This window comes from Pelecanus crispus, chromosome 21, assembly GCF_030463565.1.
Source record: "Pelecanus crispus isolate bPelCri1 chromosome 21, bPelCri1.pri, whole genome shotgun sequence".
Classification (NCBI taxonomy): domain Eukaryota; kingdom Metazoa; phylum Chordata; class Aves; order Pelecaniformes; family Pelecanidae; genus Pelecanus; species Pelecanus crispus.
Genome location: NC_134663.1, coordinates 337926 through 354144, shown reverse-complemented (window position 1 = coordinate 354144; position 16219 = coordinate 337926). Strand labels below are relative to the sequence as shown.

General features: G+C 49.4%; 2 protein-coding genes across 2 annotated transcripts; both read left to right on the top strand.

Moving 5' to 3' along the window:
- Positions 1 to 5705: 5705 nt before the first annotated feature.
- Positions 5706 to 12922, top strand: GOLGA7 (golgin A7). Its single transcript, XM_075724071.1, has 5 exons — positions 5706 to 5816; positions 7223 to 7375; positions 7728 to 7829; positions 9003 to 9066; positions 11660 to 12922. The coding sequence occupies exons 1-4, from the start codon at positions 5706 to 5708 to the stop codon at positions 9048 to 9050; spliced, it is 414 nt and encodes a 137-aa protein (XP_075580186.1). The 3' UTR covers positions 9051 to 9066; positions 11660 to 12922.
- Positions 12923 to 13346: 424 nt separating this feature from the next.
- GINS4 (GINS complex subunit 4) lies at positions 13347 to 15879 on the top strand. The gene is made up of 7 exons (XM_075724107.1): positions 13347 to 13445; positions 13680 to 13766; positions 14076 to 14189; positions 14675 to 14772; positions 15104 to 15192; positions 15582 to 15672; positions 15783 to 15879. The coding sequence occupies exons 1-7, from the start codon at positions 13347 to 13349 to the stop codon at positions 15877 to 15879; spliced, it is 675 nt and encodes a 224-aa protein (XP_075580222.1).
- The last annotated feature ends 340 nt before the right edge of the window (positions 15880 to 16219 follow it).

The window sequence follows — 16219 nt, the reverse complement described above, 5'->3', positions numbered from 1 at the left end:
GCACATCACGGAATGGCTGCAGTCTCTATTCAGGGGTGGCACTAGGGGAGACATAGGAAGGACAAAAACCAGCTGTGTGACAGAACGTAGAGTTAGTCCTGGTTAGTCCAAGTCTGATGTCTGGGATCTCTGTAGCCTCCACACCCAGAGAGAGCTGTTATCAGTTGTTTTCCCACTCGATCAAAATGCCCCTGACCTGTTGATCTGGCACTGCCGATGCTCCACGCTAATCTGTTCTCATCAGCCAGCCGCCTACAACAGCCACGCACTGCAACCGCCTGCACCACAGTACCTGCCTTCCCCTGCCTTCAGCAACCCTCTGCTTCCTGGGGAGGCTCAGCCCTTGCCCTTGGGATGGTTTGCAGTAGCTACAGCCAGAGATAAAGCCACGGATAAAAGTCTGGGCTAGGTCAAACTTTTCCAAACAGTTGCAGAGCTGAGAGGCCACTGTCACTGAAGGTAAATATGATCAAATGATTTTCCTCTCACAGCCATGGTGAGGTCTGTGGCCCTGAGCCAGGAAAGGCCATCTCACGCTGCGCGGGGAGAGACGTTTCAGCTGGTCTGGGACTGAAAAGGCATCAGCATCCTTCCGGGCTGCCAGAGGACTAGTGGTACTACCAAAGATGAAATGGCACCTCAAGAAAAAGCCTTGCTTGAGGCGCACAAAGGAAACAAGCGGTGAATAGCGGGGGACAGAAGAGCCCTGAATATGCTGCCCTTACTCTTCTGACACTGGCCACCGACGTCTGTGCAAGCGCCGGCACCCGCGCGCTCCCGAGCCCTTGGCTCTGCTGCACACACGGCTGCCCAGTTCCGCAAGCCGTTGGTTTATTACCTTCATAAAACAAGTACAACATTGATTTGATGTGCTTACAATGCCGCTCAGCCATAAAAATGCACAAAAGTATGTTCAGCAAAGGGATAAAGTTGAACCCCACAGTTAGATACTGCGGCTGCTTCTAAACACGGGCCGGCCTATGGAAAAACACACAGCCGCACCAAGCAGGGCCAGGTTACCCAGCCAGGAGCATTTTCTGTCTTGAAGAGCATGAATTAGAGACCACATTTTACTACCAACATCTGGAATTTCAAATGCCCTTGCAACAGATAGCATCTGGATTGAATTCTCCTATTTTTTATGGGGCCTTCTTATTTAATAAATAATAATAGTTTACTACTGCATTGTAAAGTTTCATAATCCTTTTCTCAGCAAGAATGAAAAAAAATCAGAAAAAGACAGAAAATGCTTTAAACAGGATGATGCCAAGAACTAGTGAAGACAGAGCATTTCCTCAAGAGAGGCGGGTCAGCTCATTTTTGCATTTGTGGCACTCGGCTCCGGCTACATTTGCAGATGTGCCAACAAGTGCACCAACAATTCCTAATAAAATCTTGGCTCACACCAGTTCAGAATGGCAGAACACGCTCCACGCCTGCTCCGCCACAGGACCCGTACAGGCTGGGTTGCCTCCGAATGCATCTTTCATACACATGTGCTCGAGAGGGGCTCAGAAGCAAGTTTTGAAACATCAGACATTTTTTATTTATTTCCCGATTTGTAATAATTTGAGACCCACCCCACGCTGAGAGTTATTAACAGAGCTCCCATCAGCTGAGACAACAAGAGTTTTGGAGGTGAAACCTAAGACTGATGTAACCAGTAAAAGGATGTCTTTTCTCCCAGGCCTTACTCCCCTGCTTTCCGCAAAAGCTGCGCTCTCTGGAGGTGCACCCCATCCCTTGCCAGGCACAGGCACTTCCCTCTCTCGCTCAGCAGCCGGTAGCGCTGCTGTGAAAAGGAGCAGGCAGAGCTGTGCTGTGGCTTATGAGAGCCCTGGACATCAGAGAGACCTTGGCTCTCCTCTTCCTCACGTGCCAGCCCCAAGGCAGCCGGACACTGGGAGCACTGGGGCGAAGCCACGTGAGGACTGAGACAGCCTGCAAGCTGAGAGATCCCTGGGGTTCGCAGCTTTCTCGCTTCACTCGGGGTTAGTGCTCCAGTGCTGGGAACTCTGTCGTCTTCTCACAAAAGAAGAGGTTTAGGGAGAAGAAGTAATCTGTACAAACCACAGCAAGGGCATGAAGGGCACAGACGATGAGTCTGTGACCCACAGACTTCACTGCAGAGTGACGGGTGAAAGCCGCGCTGCTCAGCGAGGGAGAACATGGGCATTGGTTTCTTTTTGGCACTTGGGCAAAGGAAGACACCCATGCACATCCCTTTCTTCCCCTACAGCTTCAGCTCCAGAAAGGCAGGACTCATGCCCACTAGCACTCCCCGAGTCCCATTATAGAATCATAGAATCGTTTAGGTTGGAAAAGACCTTTAAGATCATCCAGTCCAACCAGTAACCTACACTACCAAGCCCACACTAAACCAATCAAGGGTAGACCAGACTGAACCATGTCCCCAAGTGCCACCTCTGCCCGTTTTTTGAATGCTTCCAGGGATGGGGACTCCCCCACCTCTCTGGGCAGCCTGTTCCAATGCCTGACCACCCTTTCTGTGAAGAAATTTTTCCTAATATCCAACCTAAACCTCCCCTAGCCCAGCTTGAGCCCATTTCCTCTCATCCTATCGCTAACTACTTGGGAGAAGAGCCCAACACCCCCTCCCTGCCCCCTCCTTTCAGGCAGTTGTAGAGAGCGATCAGGTCTCCCCTCAGCCTCCTCTTCTCCAGGCTGAACACCCCCAGCTCCCTCAGCCGCTCCCCACCAGCCCTGTGCTCCAGACCCTTCCCCAGTTTTGTTGCCCTTATGATTTGCAGCAAGACAGTTTTCAGGTAACGCCCGCCAAGGCAGCAAGGGAGCTCGCCTCCGTGGCGAGGCGGACAAACGCCGGCAGAGCAGCGTCTGAGCAGCCCGCCGGGGATGCTCCGCAGCCTGGCTCGGCCTCACAGCCCCGGTCCTGCAGCCAGCGAGCCCAGCAGCCCCCCTCCCTCCCCACACAGCGTGCCAGCAGGTCCCGCACAGCCGTGGCACCCAGCCTGGCAGCGTGCCCTCCTCCTGCGAGCCTTGCTGATGTCCGGGAACGTCTCCCCGTCTGGCACAGCAGCCTCGGTGCCTGGGTTCGTGGGAAGAAGGTCAGGCCCTCCGGTCTGCTCTGACACTGACCCGGTGGAGATGGAGCATGGCCCAAGCCAGCGTGTCTGCGCGTGAGTTCATTCCTCCTTGCGATGCCTGGGAACTCTTCTGCTGTATATCATCTTCTAAGTGGAAGCTTCAGCAGACTGAGAAGGAGCAGCTGCAGTAAGCAAAGAATGAAACAATGTCCCAAATGCTTTGCTTCCCTTAACTTCTTGTTCACCAAGTGATGGTTTCCAATAATTGTTTAAATAAACATGTCACTGATTAGCTAACTTCTGAACCTTGGAACAGTATCTTTCGATCATCTATGATTTCACAACTTCCAGATGAGAAAAAGACTCTCAGGAATGCTGAAGGCAAGAGATCAGCTTCATTTGCACAAATCACAGACTTAGGAACAAGGATTACACAGGGAGGCTCCAATCAAAACATGTTTCCTAATTCTGGCTGATGGTGTAAGACTTTGCTACACCTGGACCTCAAGCTCCTACCGTACTCCTGTGAAGTACTTCATTAATTAACGCAGACATACACTGAACTCACTGACAGCTTTTGCAGACAGGCTTGCTCCTAGTATCTCTCAGGTGTGGCCTCAGAAAATACTTGCTGAGGACTGTGCTGCAGCCCAGGCTCAGTAATTGCGCCCAAAATTAGTATCTGCCTTTTTTTTTTTTTAATCCCATGGGCACAGCTTGCCATACAGACGTCAGAAATCTTTAATTAGTTGTCTCATTCTCCAGTCCGCTGGTTTCTGAGTTAGCTGAAAGGGTGCTGTCATTTTTCAGGGGTTTTGTGGAGGCACTTGTACTGAACAGAAGTATTCCACCTCCCCGAGGAGGTTCACCTTTGCCTTATGTTTTTGTTAACTTAAAATGTTTTTAAAGAATGTCATTAGATCCAGAGGCCATTTAGCTGCAACATGTGAATTTTCCCACTGTCTGAAGAATTTTCAAACTAAACTATCTCTCTGCAAATCTGATGTCCTGTTGCCCACAACACAGCCTGCGGGGCTCCCAAAGGCTCTGGAAAACGTACGGTGCCCTTTCAAGCCCATCACTGCAGCTCTGAAGCTGCTCAGCAATGCAACGTTCTACAACGCAAAGGGAAAAGACCTCAGCAGCGGCGTGCTGCTCGTGGAGTCCCCGCCTTGCTGCTCAACACCTCGATCCACGAGTCCAGCCCTGTCTCATGTAGTCCCGAGGCAGAAGGACAAAGCAGCTCCACAGAGCATCACGCTGAGACAAACGGGAGGAGGCAACGAAACCCCACAGTGAGCCCCAAGGGGCAGGACATCACCCCAAAGCAGCGTTTGGCCTGGAGGCCCAGGTTAACATGCCAGCTTCTGGGCAGCCCTGCAGCCACTTCCCCAAGCCCCAGCCGAGAGCACCCCAGCAGCGTGCCCATGCCCAGAGCCAGCCGGGCCAGGGACGGAGTGGGCGTGGGCGCAGGGCGGCCGGCGTGGGCGCGGGGCGGCCGGCGTGGGCGCGGGGTGCAAGGATCAGCGACGGGGCCATCCAGCTCAGCCACACACGGGGCTGCTTCCCCAGCCCGCTGCCCCCACATCTCACGACTACCTCAGGGGGGAACAAAGCAGGCACAAAATTCTGGTTTGAGATTGTCAATAATTTCTCTTGCTGCTCGCCTCATTTTGGTAAGAATGGTTTTCAGGTTTTTCTCAAACTAAATGATCTTTGACCTTGCTTATGCCTTGCAGAAGCAGGACTGCCAAGGTCAAAGGTTAATGGGCCTGGAAATGATTGTGTGTTTATCAGCAAGATCAGCTTGGGATGAAGCTGGGGTGAATGCCACTCCGTTCCCACTGGCTCGAATTCCTAAGAAAACATGGTGAAACGAACACCTGGGGCAGCGAAGGCCGAGGGAGCACTTCCGCAGGCTGCCGGCCCACCCCAGCGCCAGCCTCACGGGCGCGCCCGGCGCCTCGGGCAGCACGGGGAGCCCCGTCGTGCGCCGGGCCGCAGCTCCGAGACGACCGTCGGGGGGGGGCGGCGCGGCAGCCCCCGCGGGGCGCGGCGGGGCCGGCAGAAGGGCCGGCAGCGGGGCCGGCAGCCCGGCTCAAACCGGCCCAACCCAGCTCAGCCCGGCCCAGCGCGGCCCTGCCCGGCCCAGCGCGGCCCTGCCCAGCGCAGGGCCCGCAGCCGCGGCGCGGCTGCGGGCCCTGCGCTGGGCAGGGCCGCGCCATGTCTGTGTGTGGGGAGGGTGGGGGGGCAGGACGGCGGCGTGCGCATGCGGGCATGCGCAGGACTGTACCATGTGTTCGGGGGAAGGGGCGGGGCGCCAGGCGGGCGGTACCACGAGGTGTGCACGTAGGGTAACCGTGCCTGTGCTGGGAAGGGGAAGTCGCCACGCAGCCAATGGGAGGCAGGCGGTGTGGACGCATGCGCGGATCCCGCCGCTCAGCCTTCCCGCGGAGACGCGCCTGCGCACTGTCGCTCACGGCCGCTCGGCGAGGCGGCGGCGCGTGCGCCAAACGGCACTTCCGCCCTTTCCCCTGCCCGGAGTCGTCCCGACGCTTTTGCGACAGCCGTAAGTGAGCGGTGACTCCCGGCAGAGCGGAACGGAGCGGTGTGGGCGGCGGCGGCGGTGGCGGCGGCGCGATGAGGCCGCAGCAGGCGCCCGTGTCGGGCAAGGTGTTCATCCAGCGCGACTACAGCGGCGGGACGCGGTGCCAGTTCCAGAGCAAGTTCCCGGCCGAGCTGGAGAACAGGGTAAGGCGGGGCGGGCCTGCTCCGAGCCCTCCGGGCAGCCCGGGGCCGACCCCGCCGCCCGCCTCGCCGCGGCCGCTGGGGCCCGGGACTCGCAGCTCGCGCTGTGCGCGGCGGGAGCGGCGCTTTGGAGCCCGCTGGGCGGGGAAGGGCTGGACGCCGCGTACGCCCGTGGGCCGTGGGTATAAGGGCGTGCGGACGGGGCCGGCTGGCGCCCGGGTGCCGTTCCGAGTGGTCTGACAGACTCGCGTGGCCGTAATCCCGTTGTGCGGCTTTCTGGAGCAGGTGGTAGGTCTCTTGCACAAACCTCCGCTCCTGTACCTAAAGCCGCCTTTTTAGGTGTAGGAGGGAGGTGGGGTTTCTCCCCCGTGTCCCCGTCCCGGGAACAGTTCTCCCTCCAGCGCACCCCAAGGGCGCTACGCTAAGGTCTTGTACCTGTCCTTAAATTTAAGGATGCTAGCGCTTTCTAACCCTCTCTTTTTGTTACGGCCCTATGCGTAGTGTGAGAGAGGCATGATTTCAAAGTTTAAAGGCTTTGGATGCTGTTAATTTTTTCCCGTAAAAGCGTTGTTTGTTGTCCAAATGGCATTTCTGGTCAGTTGTGGTAAGGAAATACTTTTAATTGGCAGTGAAAAGTCGCACGAAACATAGTTTAAAATGCTTCTCTTCGGTGTTTATGAAATGGTGTTGTTTTGTGCTTTCTTTAAACCTGAGGGAGACAGCTGTCTTCTGTAGCAGTAAAATAGAATGTGTTCATTATGTCAGTGAGAATAAAGCGTGCGTTGTTGTACTGTGGTGCATTAGCACTGTCCTCTCTTGTGGAGACCAGCCAGTTCTGCTGAGCCTGTTCAGTAGCCTCACAAGTACTGTCTCAAGTGCTTTCATTTTGTCTGATGCTGTTAGATGTAATATCTTCAACTGATAACAAAACAAACACTCTTTGCTAATGCCTTTTCTTTTTCTCACTGCATTTTTCTTCTCTTCCCTGTTTGTTTTGTTTTCTGTTGCTTTATTGAGAGGTTGTGTGACCAGCAGTGCAGCAGCAGCAATGCATTATTAAGAGTTAGCTCTGTCAATCCACTCCCAACTGCTCTTTTTAATCTAGCAGATCTCGTTGCGTGTGAATTAAGCTTCCCCCGCTCCCCCAACTGAATTGCACATTGGTTTAGTTATGTTACTTGTTTGTGTTCACATGGTGTTGGAGTTCACGCTTGGTCTAATCACTTGGCAGATATTCAACAAAGAACTACAGGTCTGTAACTCAAAGTGTCCTTCAGACTTTGGCTCTCAACATGGTGGCTGCAAACTGTGGAACTGCAAATAAGCAGTAAATGAAGGCAGATATCCGAAGATATCTGAAAGTTCTGAAATGTGCAGGACATGACAGCTAAACTTGACTTCTCTTGCAGATTGATAGGCAGCAGTTTGAAGAGACTGTCCGAACACTGAATAACCTCTATGCAGAAGCTGAAAAACTTGGGGGCCAATCTTACCTTGAAGGGTGTCTCGCCTGTCTGACTGCCTATACCATCTTCTTGTGCATGGAAACGCATTATGAAAAGGTGCACTTCTTTTGTTTACCTTGTTACTTGGAAGGCAGTATGTCTCATGAACTTCAAAGACTTACTCCTTGGTCAGATTTCTGTGACTTGCACCATTGTCCTACAAATTCCATATAGACTCTGGATCTTACTGCAGAGTGATTTCACATATACATCACACAGACTTGCCTGTCTTGGTCAATTTGAGTAACATAATGATCGCTTGCACTTCAGAGGAATCACGCAAGTTCTGTCTCTACTTGTGTGCTAGACTCTTCTAACGTTGCTATATCTGTGATATTGCTGGGGCTCTGACTCTAATGTCAGTAAACCTGACTAAGGAACTGTGACTTCTGTGCTGTTCTATTACCAGGTTCTAAAGAAAATTGCCAAGTTCATTCAGGAACAGAACGAGAAGATCTATGCTCCTCAGGGCCTCCTTCTGACAGACCCCATTGAAAGAGGACTAAGAGTTGTATCCTTCTGTGCTTTCTCGGATTGTCTCCTGGTTTGTCCATCTATGATGTGCTACCTGTTTATCTCAGTATGGCCCCCTCTGGTCATGCTTGATCTGTGATATGGGAGAATATGTGATTAGTCTTGTTACTCTCCATTGTGTACTGTTCTCTGGTCAGATTTGAGAACATTAAGATTTGTCACATCAAAAGACAATGAAAACGCAGTATTGGATTCTGTCCTTTGAGATTTCCTTGAAAACACAGTATGTATAAACAGAGTACTTCCAACACTTTAGATGCTTCCTGTATTTCAGTGACCTCTAAAAAATGCAGTTTGTCCGATTGGAAAAAAAGTGACCAGCTTGGTGGGATAGAAGTTGATAACATGAAAGCAAGAGATGGCTGTTGTTTAATTTGCAACCCTGAGCTCAGGTTCTGGTGAAGATTTCACCATATGACGTCACTGTAAGTTCATACCAGCCTAGCACTTGCTCTTGGTTCTAGCATGGCTTATTTTAACCTTTTTTGTTCAACTCTTGAACCACACTGCAGGCATTTTATCTAGTTATTACCTTATTAGTTGTAAAGATCTCGCATAGCAAATCTAGGGGTAGAATGAGTAACACGTATCGTTTTTTGAGAATATTGAAACCGAAGCAACTTGAAACACAGAATGCCAATTAAATGCATGCTAAGGCTAATTCCTTGCAGTTGTGTTATCTGTATATTTGTCTAAATAGCTTATAGCTGTCACCTACACGACTTTGTCATTCTCAATATGTTTTCCACGTTTTTCTATGCATATACCTCCTGAAAAAAAATACTCGAGTAAAAGCATTTTCAGTTTGGCTAGTGACTTAGTAGCTGAAATGTAGAAGTGTTAACTTTTGTCTAGTGCATAGCCTTTCGTGAAATTTAACAGAGGGTGGCAAGGCTTGCAAACCCTCCATGCGCAGCATCTTGTGTTCTTGTTGTTAGAACAGCCCTGGGCTGGATAGATCACTGATCTGACCTGACAGGGCATCTCTTGTGTGTGGTGTTCATTTGCTTTGTAGCTCTGAAACTAGCCTTGAAACAGCAAGTATGAACCAGAAAGATCAAAGGTTCCAATATCTTAATGTTTTCCACTTCTTTTTTTTTGTTTTCATAATCTTTTTATAGTATGTTTCCCTAACAGCTTTTCTGTGCAGATTGAAATTACCATTTATGAAGACAGAGGTATGACCAGCGGAAGATAAAACTGTGGAGTCTCAGGTACATGTTAACCTTATACTAGATCAATCTCAACCTGTTTTCTGTGCTCAGAGGGGTAGATTCTGTCATGCTGACACAGAATATTTATCCCACCACTGTATGTAATCCAAGGCTGTTCACATATATATTGTGTGGACTAGATTTTCTGAATAAGTAGAAATATCAATACTTCGCATTATGCCACCAAGTGTTAATACAGATCAGATGATACCAGATTTACCTTTAGAGAAATTCAGGTCTTGATTATGTAAATATGCATTCAACCTGTATTATGCTGTATTATGTCCAAAATCGTTCCCTGTTCTGTAGATAAAAATCTTTTTTTATTCTCTTGAAGTTTTTCTGTTATAAGGTTCCGAGCAGATGAACTTAAGACTAACCCTTAAATCTGGACTTTATAGTTAAATGCTTATTTTGGATCTCCAAACAGTTTCTAGACTAATAGCGCAAGAGAGAAATATTCAAGAAAAATCGTTGATGGTGCTATACTAGTACCTGCTCTTCCTACACTGCTGTGAAAGATACAGCTTTTACTTTTGAATGTTTTCTGTGGTACCTCAGACCAGGGTCTATTTTAAAAGCTTCCATGTTTCGAGCATTTATGAAATCAAGGTCGTAACCACAGCATGTTAAGGATCCTCTTGTATTTTGCCTAGAAGTCAATATTATTATTAGCCCCAGAATCCTGAACAAATCAATGTGAGTAATTACATTTTACCTTCTTGGTTCTAAGTATGTAGAAGATTCACTTCTATATACTGTTGAATGGCAGCTTTTCTGTTCCAGAAGGGACTGAACAGAGAACTACTGTTGCCTGGGGTGACACTTTGGTTTCATGTGCCAAGTGGTGGGATTCTTCCAAACCTCTTCTGCTCAGAAACATTTGATAACATATACTGTATTTATATAGTATCTTATCTGCTGTCCTGAATCTTGGAATATGGCATATTCTAAGAGTCCAATCTTAACACAGCCTAAAGGGAAAATGCAAGCAACTTACTTGGTAGCATTACTAAACTCTTTCAGTGCTTTTTCTAACCTGCTTCTGCTAGGCATCTCTAGGATTTCTCTTTTGGTAGTCCACTTATGATTGACCCGTATTTACAGTGCATATAAACCAGAATAATCTACTGCAAGCTGGAGCACACCATGACAAGAAGTTCTGGTAAAGCAAAACGGTGAAGATGCTTGCTGATGCGTACCCATTTCTAAACAACTCTGGCTTGTCAATTTGACATCGCTTGTAGATGCCAATTCTGTCTTAACATATCCTTCTTTATCTGGTTATTAGCACTTGGGAATCTGTTGTATTGCATGGCACTTGTGTTCTGCTCTTGGAGTAAGTTTGTGGTTTATTAACTGCATCTGCATATATTTGGCACAAGCCATTTGTCATGACTCATTTCACAGCAATTGCAGAATGTTTTTGTAGGTGATGTGGGTTTTGAGCAATTACATAAAAGCTAGTTCTGTCAGTGTTCAAACAACTGAAATTTCTAAAATGAAGAAGGACTTGTGAAGTTCTGGATAGTTTGATGAATTGCAAATATTTGTGGTCAGTAAGCATCTATTTTGAAAGCAGTATGAGTACCCAAGTAAGCCTGATCTGGAACTGGAGCTTTATTAGGTATTCATCTCCTCAGCTGTAACCTGGTCATTTGGAGCCTGCACACTGTCCTGGATGATCTGTTCATGAATGCAGCCTACATGGGCTCTACAAAATGTGGACTTTCTATCCTGTATAGTGGTAGAGGATATGACTCTGGCTAGGAATAGGTGGCATATCTTAGGACTTCTAATGGTCTCTGCAACTATCTGTGTAAATTCAGAGGAACTCCGAGATCTGCTCCTGTATTTGAGATCTTATCCTACCCAATAGTTTTAAGTGGAAAAATTTTTGTGTGAGTCTGTCCTTGAGTGTATTCTAGCATACAAAAACTTTTTATTGCAATTTTTCAGCTGGATGCTGTTCCAGTTCTCACTTCAGTATTTTTACTTGTGATGCTTTCAGTTAAGAGTGGCCAGCAACCTCTAGCTTTTCTAGCTTTAACTGGAAAAGGTTGCTGAAAGGCACTTAGTTTTCATGATACTGTGTGGCATAGTCAGACAGTGAAAAGAGTGCTCAGAGTACTTGAGAGAGAGAGACTAAAATAAAGGATCATGCTAATTGTATGCAGTATAGAACTGCAAAATTACTATCCCTGGGTTTCCAAAATACCTATTGAATTTTCTTTAAGGTTTGCTTTTGAAAAGCTCAAATTTGAACTGGCTCCCTTGTCTTAGGTACTGTGGAGATCCTGGGATGGTAGTCTGCATCTAGGTTGTTGGCAATGTGTGCAGAAAAGAGATTGGAGATACTTATGCCTGTTATGCAGAAAGAAACAAAGAAGTAAAGGTCTTTATTTCCTGTTAGGCAAATGGAATCCAGAGTGTTGGCTTCTGTTCCTGTTACTCTCGCCACAGCACATGGTAACCCTACCTTTCCTGCTACATACCTCGTAAGATAACAAAATATAGCTATGTAAAGGATTGTGTAGGGTTTTGTTGGTTTTATTTGGTAATAGTTGCTAATAATATGAAACTTCTTTTCTAGCAGAAAGCTCAACAGTGGACTTGCTGTATCAAAGTTCCCCTACCTCCTACTTCAGAGCATCATTCCTTTCTCTGCTGCCAGATCCACAGTGCCATCTACTACAAGGACTAACTTCCTAAAACTGCTCCACATGGGGTGACCTAGCTGGTCAGCATCCATTTTGTGGCAAACTTTTAAGCAATGAGATCACTTTTTAGTTTTTTTCAAGAAAAAGCAGAAGTGGTAAAGCTACGTACTCTTCTGAAAGAAATGGGGCACTTAGCCCAGCGGAAGTCTAGTTTTAGTCACATAAGTGCAGTGCTGTTCCTCCCTAGTTCTTAAATGCTTCTGTACATCAATCGGGCTTTGGAAAGCTACAAGTCAAGAGTTGGGAATTTTCCAGAAACGAGGCCTTCCCTCCAGTTCAGTATTGGAGTGAAGGGGATACACCGTGCCTGTGCCTGGCAAGGAGTGACTCAAGGCAACGACCATTTTATGTTTCCTGTGCTGACTCTCATGGAAAACCAGAAGGCAAAGTGTTATTTGTTTTAATATTTTGGTTGTTCCTAGAAGGGGGAGGAATAGCCGGACTTTAATACTGGTGTTTTTTCTACTGCTGTATCTGTGCTGTTATTGTATCTGTCAATGTTCACCAGAAGAGGGGGTCTATTCATGCATAAAACAGTAAGTACAATAAAATGGATGCTGAACCAATAAACGTTAACAATTCCTACCCTACTCTGATTAATGTGAAGTGTAAAACTGTTTCTTTATGGATTTATTATATATAATTTATAGGAAAACATTGATTTGACAAACTGTTAGATGTTGTGTAAGATGGTTTCTTAATTCTATCTGCTGGCACACTATTAAAAAGTAGAACTGTGCATTATTAACTCTCCCCCATGCATTGACATCCCCCAGCAATACCTGCAAAAGTAAAGTTCCTACAAACCAAGCTGGCTTAATATTTTTCTCTTATATCCTTTTCCCTTATCAAAGCAAGGATGTCCTGGTTTAGGTTCTGAGCGTTGTTGTCAAATTGTGGAAGGAATTCAAGAATTTAGAAAAGGAGGAGTGCTTTGGCTTTTGGTGGTACTGTAGGTGCTAATACTGGATCTGAAATTCCAGGCTTATTACTCAGCCACTTTTTTTTTTTCTTTGAGATTTAATACTTTAATTGTATAAAACTTGTTTTTTCTAAACTGTAACAGTGTTTGCCTTTCACATCTGTTGCAATATTGGCAGAAGTACTAATGCATTAGTAAATTTTTTCTTAAACTGTGTCTGTGTCATACTTGATAGCAGTGCTTTGCATAAAGTAGCACTATCGGTGAGATTTTTTTTTACTCCTGCAGTAGCAGGGCCTTGGTTGTGAACAAATGGCTAGCATCTTTTCAAGACCGGTTTCTAAGCCGCAACTCTTTCGTCCGCTTTCGGTACAGCTTTGTTTTTCAGCAGCCCATGAAGGCTCCTGAGCGAACAGAGCTGTGGCGGCTCTCGTCGCCGCCATTTTCTTGGGCGTGCGTGCGGCGCCTGCGCAGTGGGGGAACAGGGCCGCGCCGGCCGCATGCGCAGTGGGCCCTCCCCGGGGCCACGGGGGGCGCCTGCGCAGTGGGACGGATGCCGGCGGCGCGGGGCGCCTGCGCAGTGGGCTGGGCCGCGCATGCGCGGAGGGCCGTAGCTGTTGGCGGGAGGCTGTAGCGGGATGGCGGCGGCGCGCGCTGAGGGGGCGGAGGCGGACTCGGATGGGGGCAGCGAGGAACTGGTGCTCACCCCCGCGCAGCTTATCCGCAGCCTGGAGCAGGTGGTGTGGGCTGGGGGGAGCGGCTGAGGGCCGGGCCCTTGGGCTCCCCGGGGAGATCTGGGGAAGTGACTGAGAGCTGGGCCCTGGGCTCTCTGGGGGAGGTGGAGGCGGCTGAGGGCCGGGCCCCTGGGCTCGCCGGAGGAGGTGGGGAGGGCCGAGTTTCTGGCCTCTCTGGGGCTTGGGGCGTATAGCAGGTGCATTCCTCGCTTCTACTTACAGCGTGCCTTCTTTCAGGCCTGGCTGAATGAGAAGTTTGCCCCAGAGCTGCTGGAGAGCAAACCTGAGATCATTGAGTGTGTTGTGGAGCAGCTGGACCATATGGTAGGTTCTGCTGGGCTAAGGTGATGGTACAGGCAGGCCCTGCTTGCTTGGCCTAGCACATACACGCTTGGGTCCCCCTGGGATTGCCAGGATTGTCTGCTCCTCTGTCCCTGAGATGAGGCTGTTCTGAGTACCTTCTTTGAGCTTGTCTTGGAGAGGGGACTGAGATACAAGGAAGCAGTGTGCTTTGTGTCACCAAAAGCAACTGCAGTCTGTTTTTGTGGGCCCAATGTACAAAATCCATCTTCCTCTCTGTTTCTTGTTGTTTGACATTTCAGCCATTTAATTTCTCTTTGTCTTTCCTGGTAGGAGGCAAACCTGAAACGGGCAAAGAGAGGAGACTTGAAGGTCAGCGTTCACCGCATGGAGATTGAAAGGATCCGTTATGTGCTCAGCAGCTACTTGCGATGTAGGCTTGTGAAGGTAAAACTTGCTTGTGCTGACCAGGGGATGAAAAAGGGTGACTTCAGGAGTGATTTTTACCCATACAAGGCCTCCTGCTTCAGCAAGGCATTTAGTTAAAGCATGCACTCTCTCTCTTGTGTCCTCCAAAGTGCAACCCAAAGGAATTCATTCCTTGGACACGCTTTTTTGTTGTGATGGAGGATCACAGCATTGCTATGAGTGTTTTCTTACCTCATGTAAGCCCAGGATGGCACAATTCAATGCTTGCATGTTGTGCCTGGGTCCTGCCACATACACATATGGTTGTGCAGCTTGGAGACCCCAGCTGACCTTATCGCTATTAATTCAGCCAGCAGGTATTTGGGCAGGCATGTGGCTGCTGCATACACCTGTACAGCAGTGGACTGGTGTTTGTAGGGGAAGCCTCTGGGGAGTGTTTATTGTAGGCACTGCACTACTGGGAGAGGTCTGTTACGGTCTTTGGGATTTTGTTCCAATATCAGATAGAGAAGTTTTTCCCCCACGTCCTGGAGAAGGAGAAGTCTCGAGCCGAAGGGGAGCCTTCCATTCTATCACCAGAGGAGTTTGCGTTTGCTAAAGAGTGAGTAGGTTTTGGATGCATCTCCCTCCCTTTTTATAGGTTGTAGAACTTGCCTGTGTGTTACGCTGAACAGTTCTGTTCAGCCTTAGACTGTTAGCCTTAGACAGGTTTGCAGTAAGAATCACAGGTTTTACCAGGAGGTTTCCTTATGGATAAGGAAAGAGGTGAAAGAAAATAACTCTGGTAACTCTGAGCTGGTTACCAGGGCAAGCCATTAGGCTTGTCTCTGGCCATGCCTGTGGGACCAGGAGATGTCGCTTGCTGGTGTTTTGAATCAATGCTGTCCTGCAAATTTGTATTTGATTAAACCAGTTCCATTGATTTGTTTCAGGTACTTGGCAAACACAGAGACTTATCTGAAAAACGTGGCCCTAAAACACATGCCGCCCAACCTGCAGAAAGTGTCTCTCCTAAAATCAGGTGAGTACATCCAGACTGCAAGGTAATCTGAAAATTATAGCAGCGGGGGTGTGGGTGAAGCTGGGGAGCATGAAATGTTAAGGGCTAGTCCTCCAGCTGGCGCTCAGTAGAAGCAAAGATGACGGGATGACAATGTCATAACTGCGCTGCCGCGTGGTACACGGCTTGATGCTGCTGCCCCTTGGCGCTGCTGTCGGAGGATCGTGCTGGCCCCTGTCATCGAGTCTTGTCTTCTGCTGAGGCAGTGCGCACTACATCTGATCAGAAGTGTCTAGCGTTCCCTTTACTGGCCATGAGCTTGCTGTCCCTCGTACCCCGCTGTTAGCTCGGTGTCCTCCAGAGGAACATAAGCGAGTGCTGAGGCTGTGCTCTGAATCTGTTGTTTGCAGTTCCAAAGCCCAACCTGGACTCCTTTGTGTTCCTGAGGGTGTTGGAGCGTCAGGAGAACATCCTGGTCGAGCCAGAGACGGATGAGCAGAGGTAGGTGGGTGCTTCCTTGTGCAGCGCACGTAAATAAGTTGGTTTCACAAAAGCGGGGTGGGTTAAAGCGGAACGGGAGAGGTGGCTTCACTTCACGCTGTCTCTGGCAGAGAGTACACCATCGACCTGGAGGAGGGCTCGCAGCACCTCATCCGGTACAAGACCATTGCCCCGCTGGTGGCCTCGGGAGCGGTGCAGCTCATCTGAGGGGCGAGCGGTAAGTGGGGGCCGGGGCCGCAGGGGTGCGGGGGGGTGGCTGTGGCAGCGGCTGGCCCGGGCTGGCCTGGTGCCCCCGGGGCAGGGCGTGGCCGGCAGGTGGCGCCGGGGCGGCGCAGCGGAGCTGGGGGGGGGGACAGGCCGTGGGGCCACCCGGGCCGTGTCCCCTTCGGATGTGGCGTGGCTGGGCAGGGCAGCAGCAGCAGCGTCGGCAGGGGTACCCCAAAAGCACGCAGATAAACCGGCAGGACGTCTTTCCTTCTGCTGGTGCAGAGGGGCTCGTTGCCCCCACAGCTCATCAAACTCCTAATTGCTTATGACATGCCTGGAA

What these genes read in the sequence shown, in the direction of transcription:
- GOLGA7 (XM_075724071.1), top strand. Translation starts at nt 5,706, where the DNA reads ATGAGGCCGCAGCAGGCGCCCGTGTCGGGCAAGGTGTTCATCCAGCGC. An exon ending in CGGCCGAGCTGGAGAACAGG is followed by an intron (nt 5,817 to 7,222) that starts GTAAGGCGGGGC and finishes CTTCTCTTGCAG; the next exon opens with ATTGATAGGCAGCAGTTTGA. An exon ending in TGGAAACGCATTATGAAAAG is followed by an intron (nt 7,376 to 7,727) that starts GTGCACTTCTTT and finishes TTCTATTACCAG; the next exon opens with GTTCTAAAGAAAATTGCCAA.
- GINS4 (XM_075724107.1), top strand. Translation starts at nt 13,347, where the DNA reads ATGGCGGCGGCGCGCGCTGAGGGGGCGGAGGCGGACTCGGATGGGGGC. An exon ending in TGGAGCAGCTGGACCATATG is followed by an intron (nt 13,767 to 14,075) that starts GTAGGTTCTGCT and finishes CTTTCCTGGTAG; the next exon opens with GAGGCAAACCTGAAACGGGC. An exon ending in TGCGATGTAGGCTTGTGAAG is followed by an intron (nt 14,190 to 14,674) that starts GTAAAACTTGCT and finishes TTCCAATATCAG; the next exon opens with ATAGAGAAGTTTTTCCCCCA.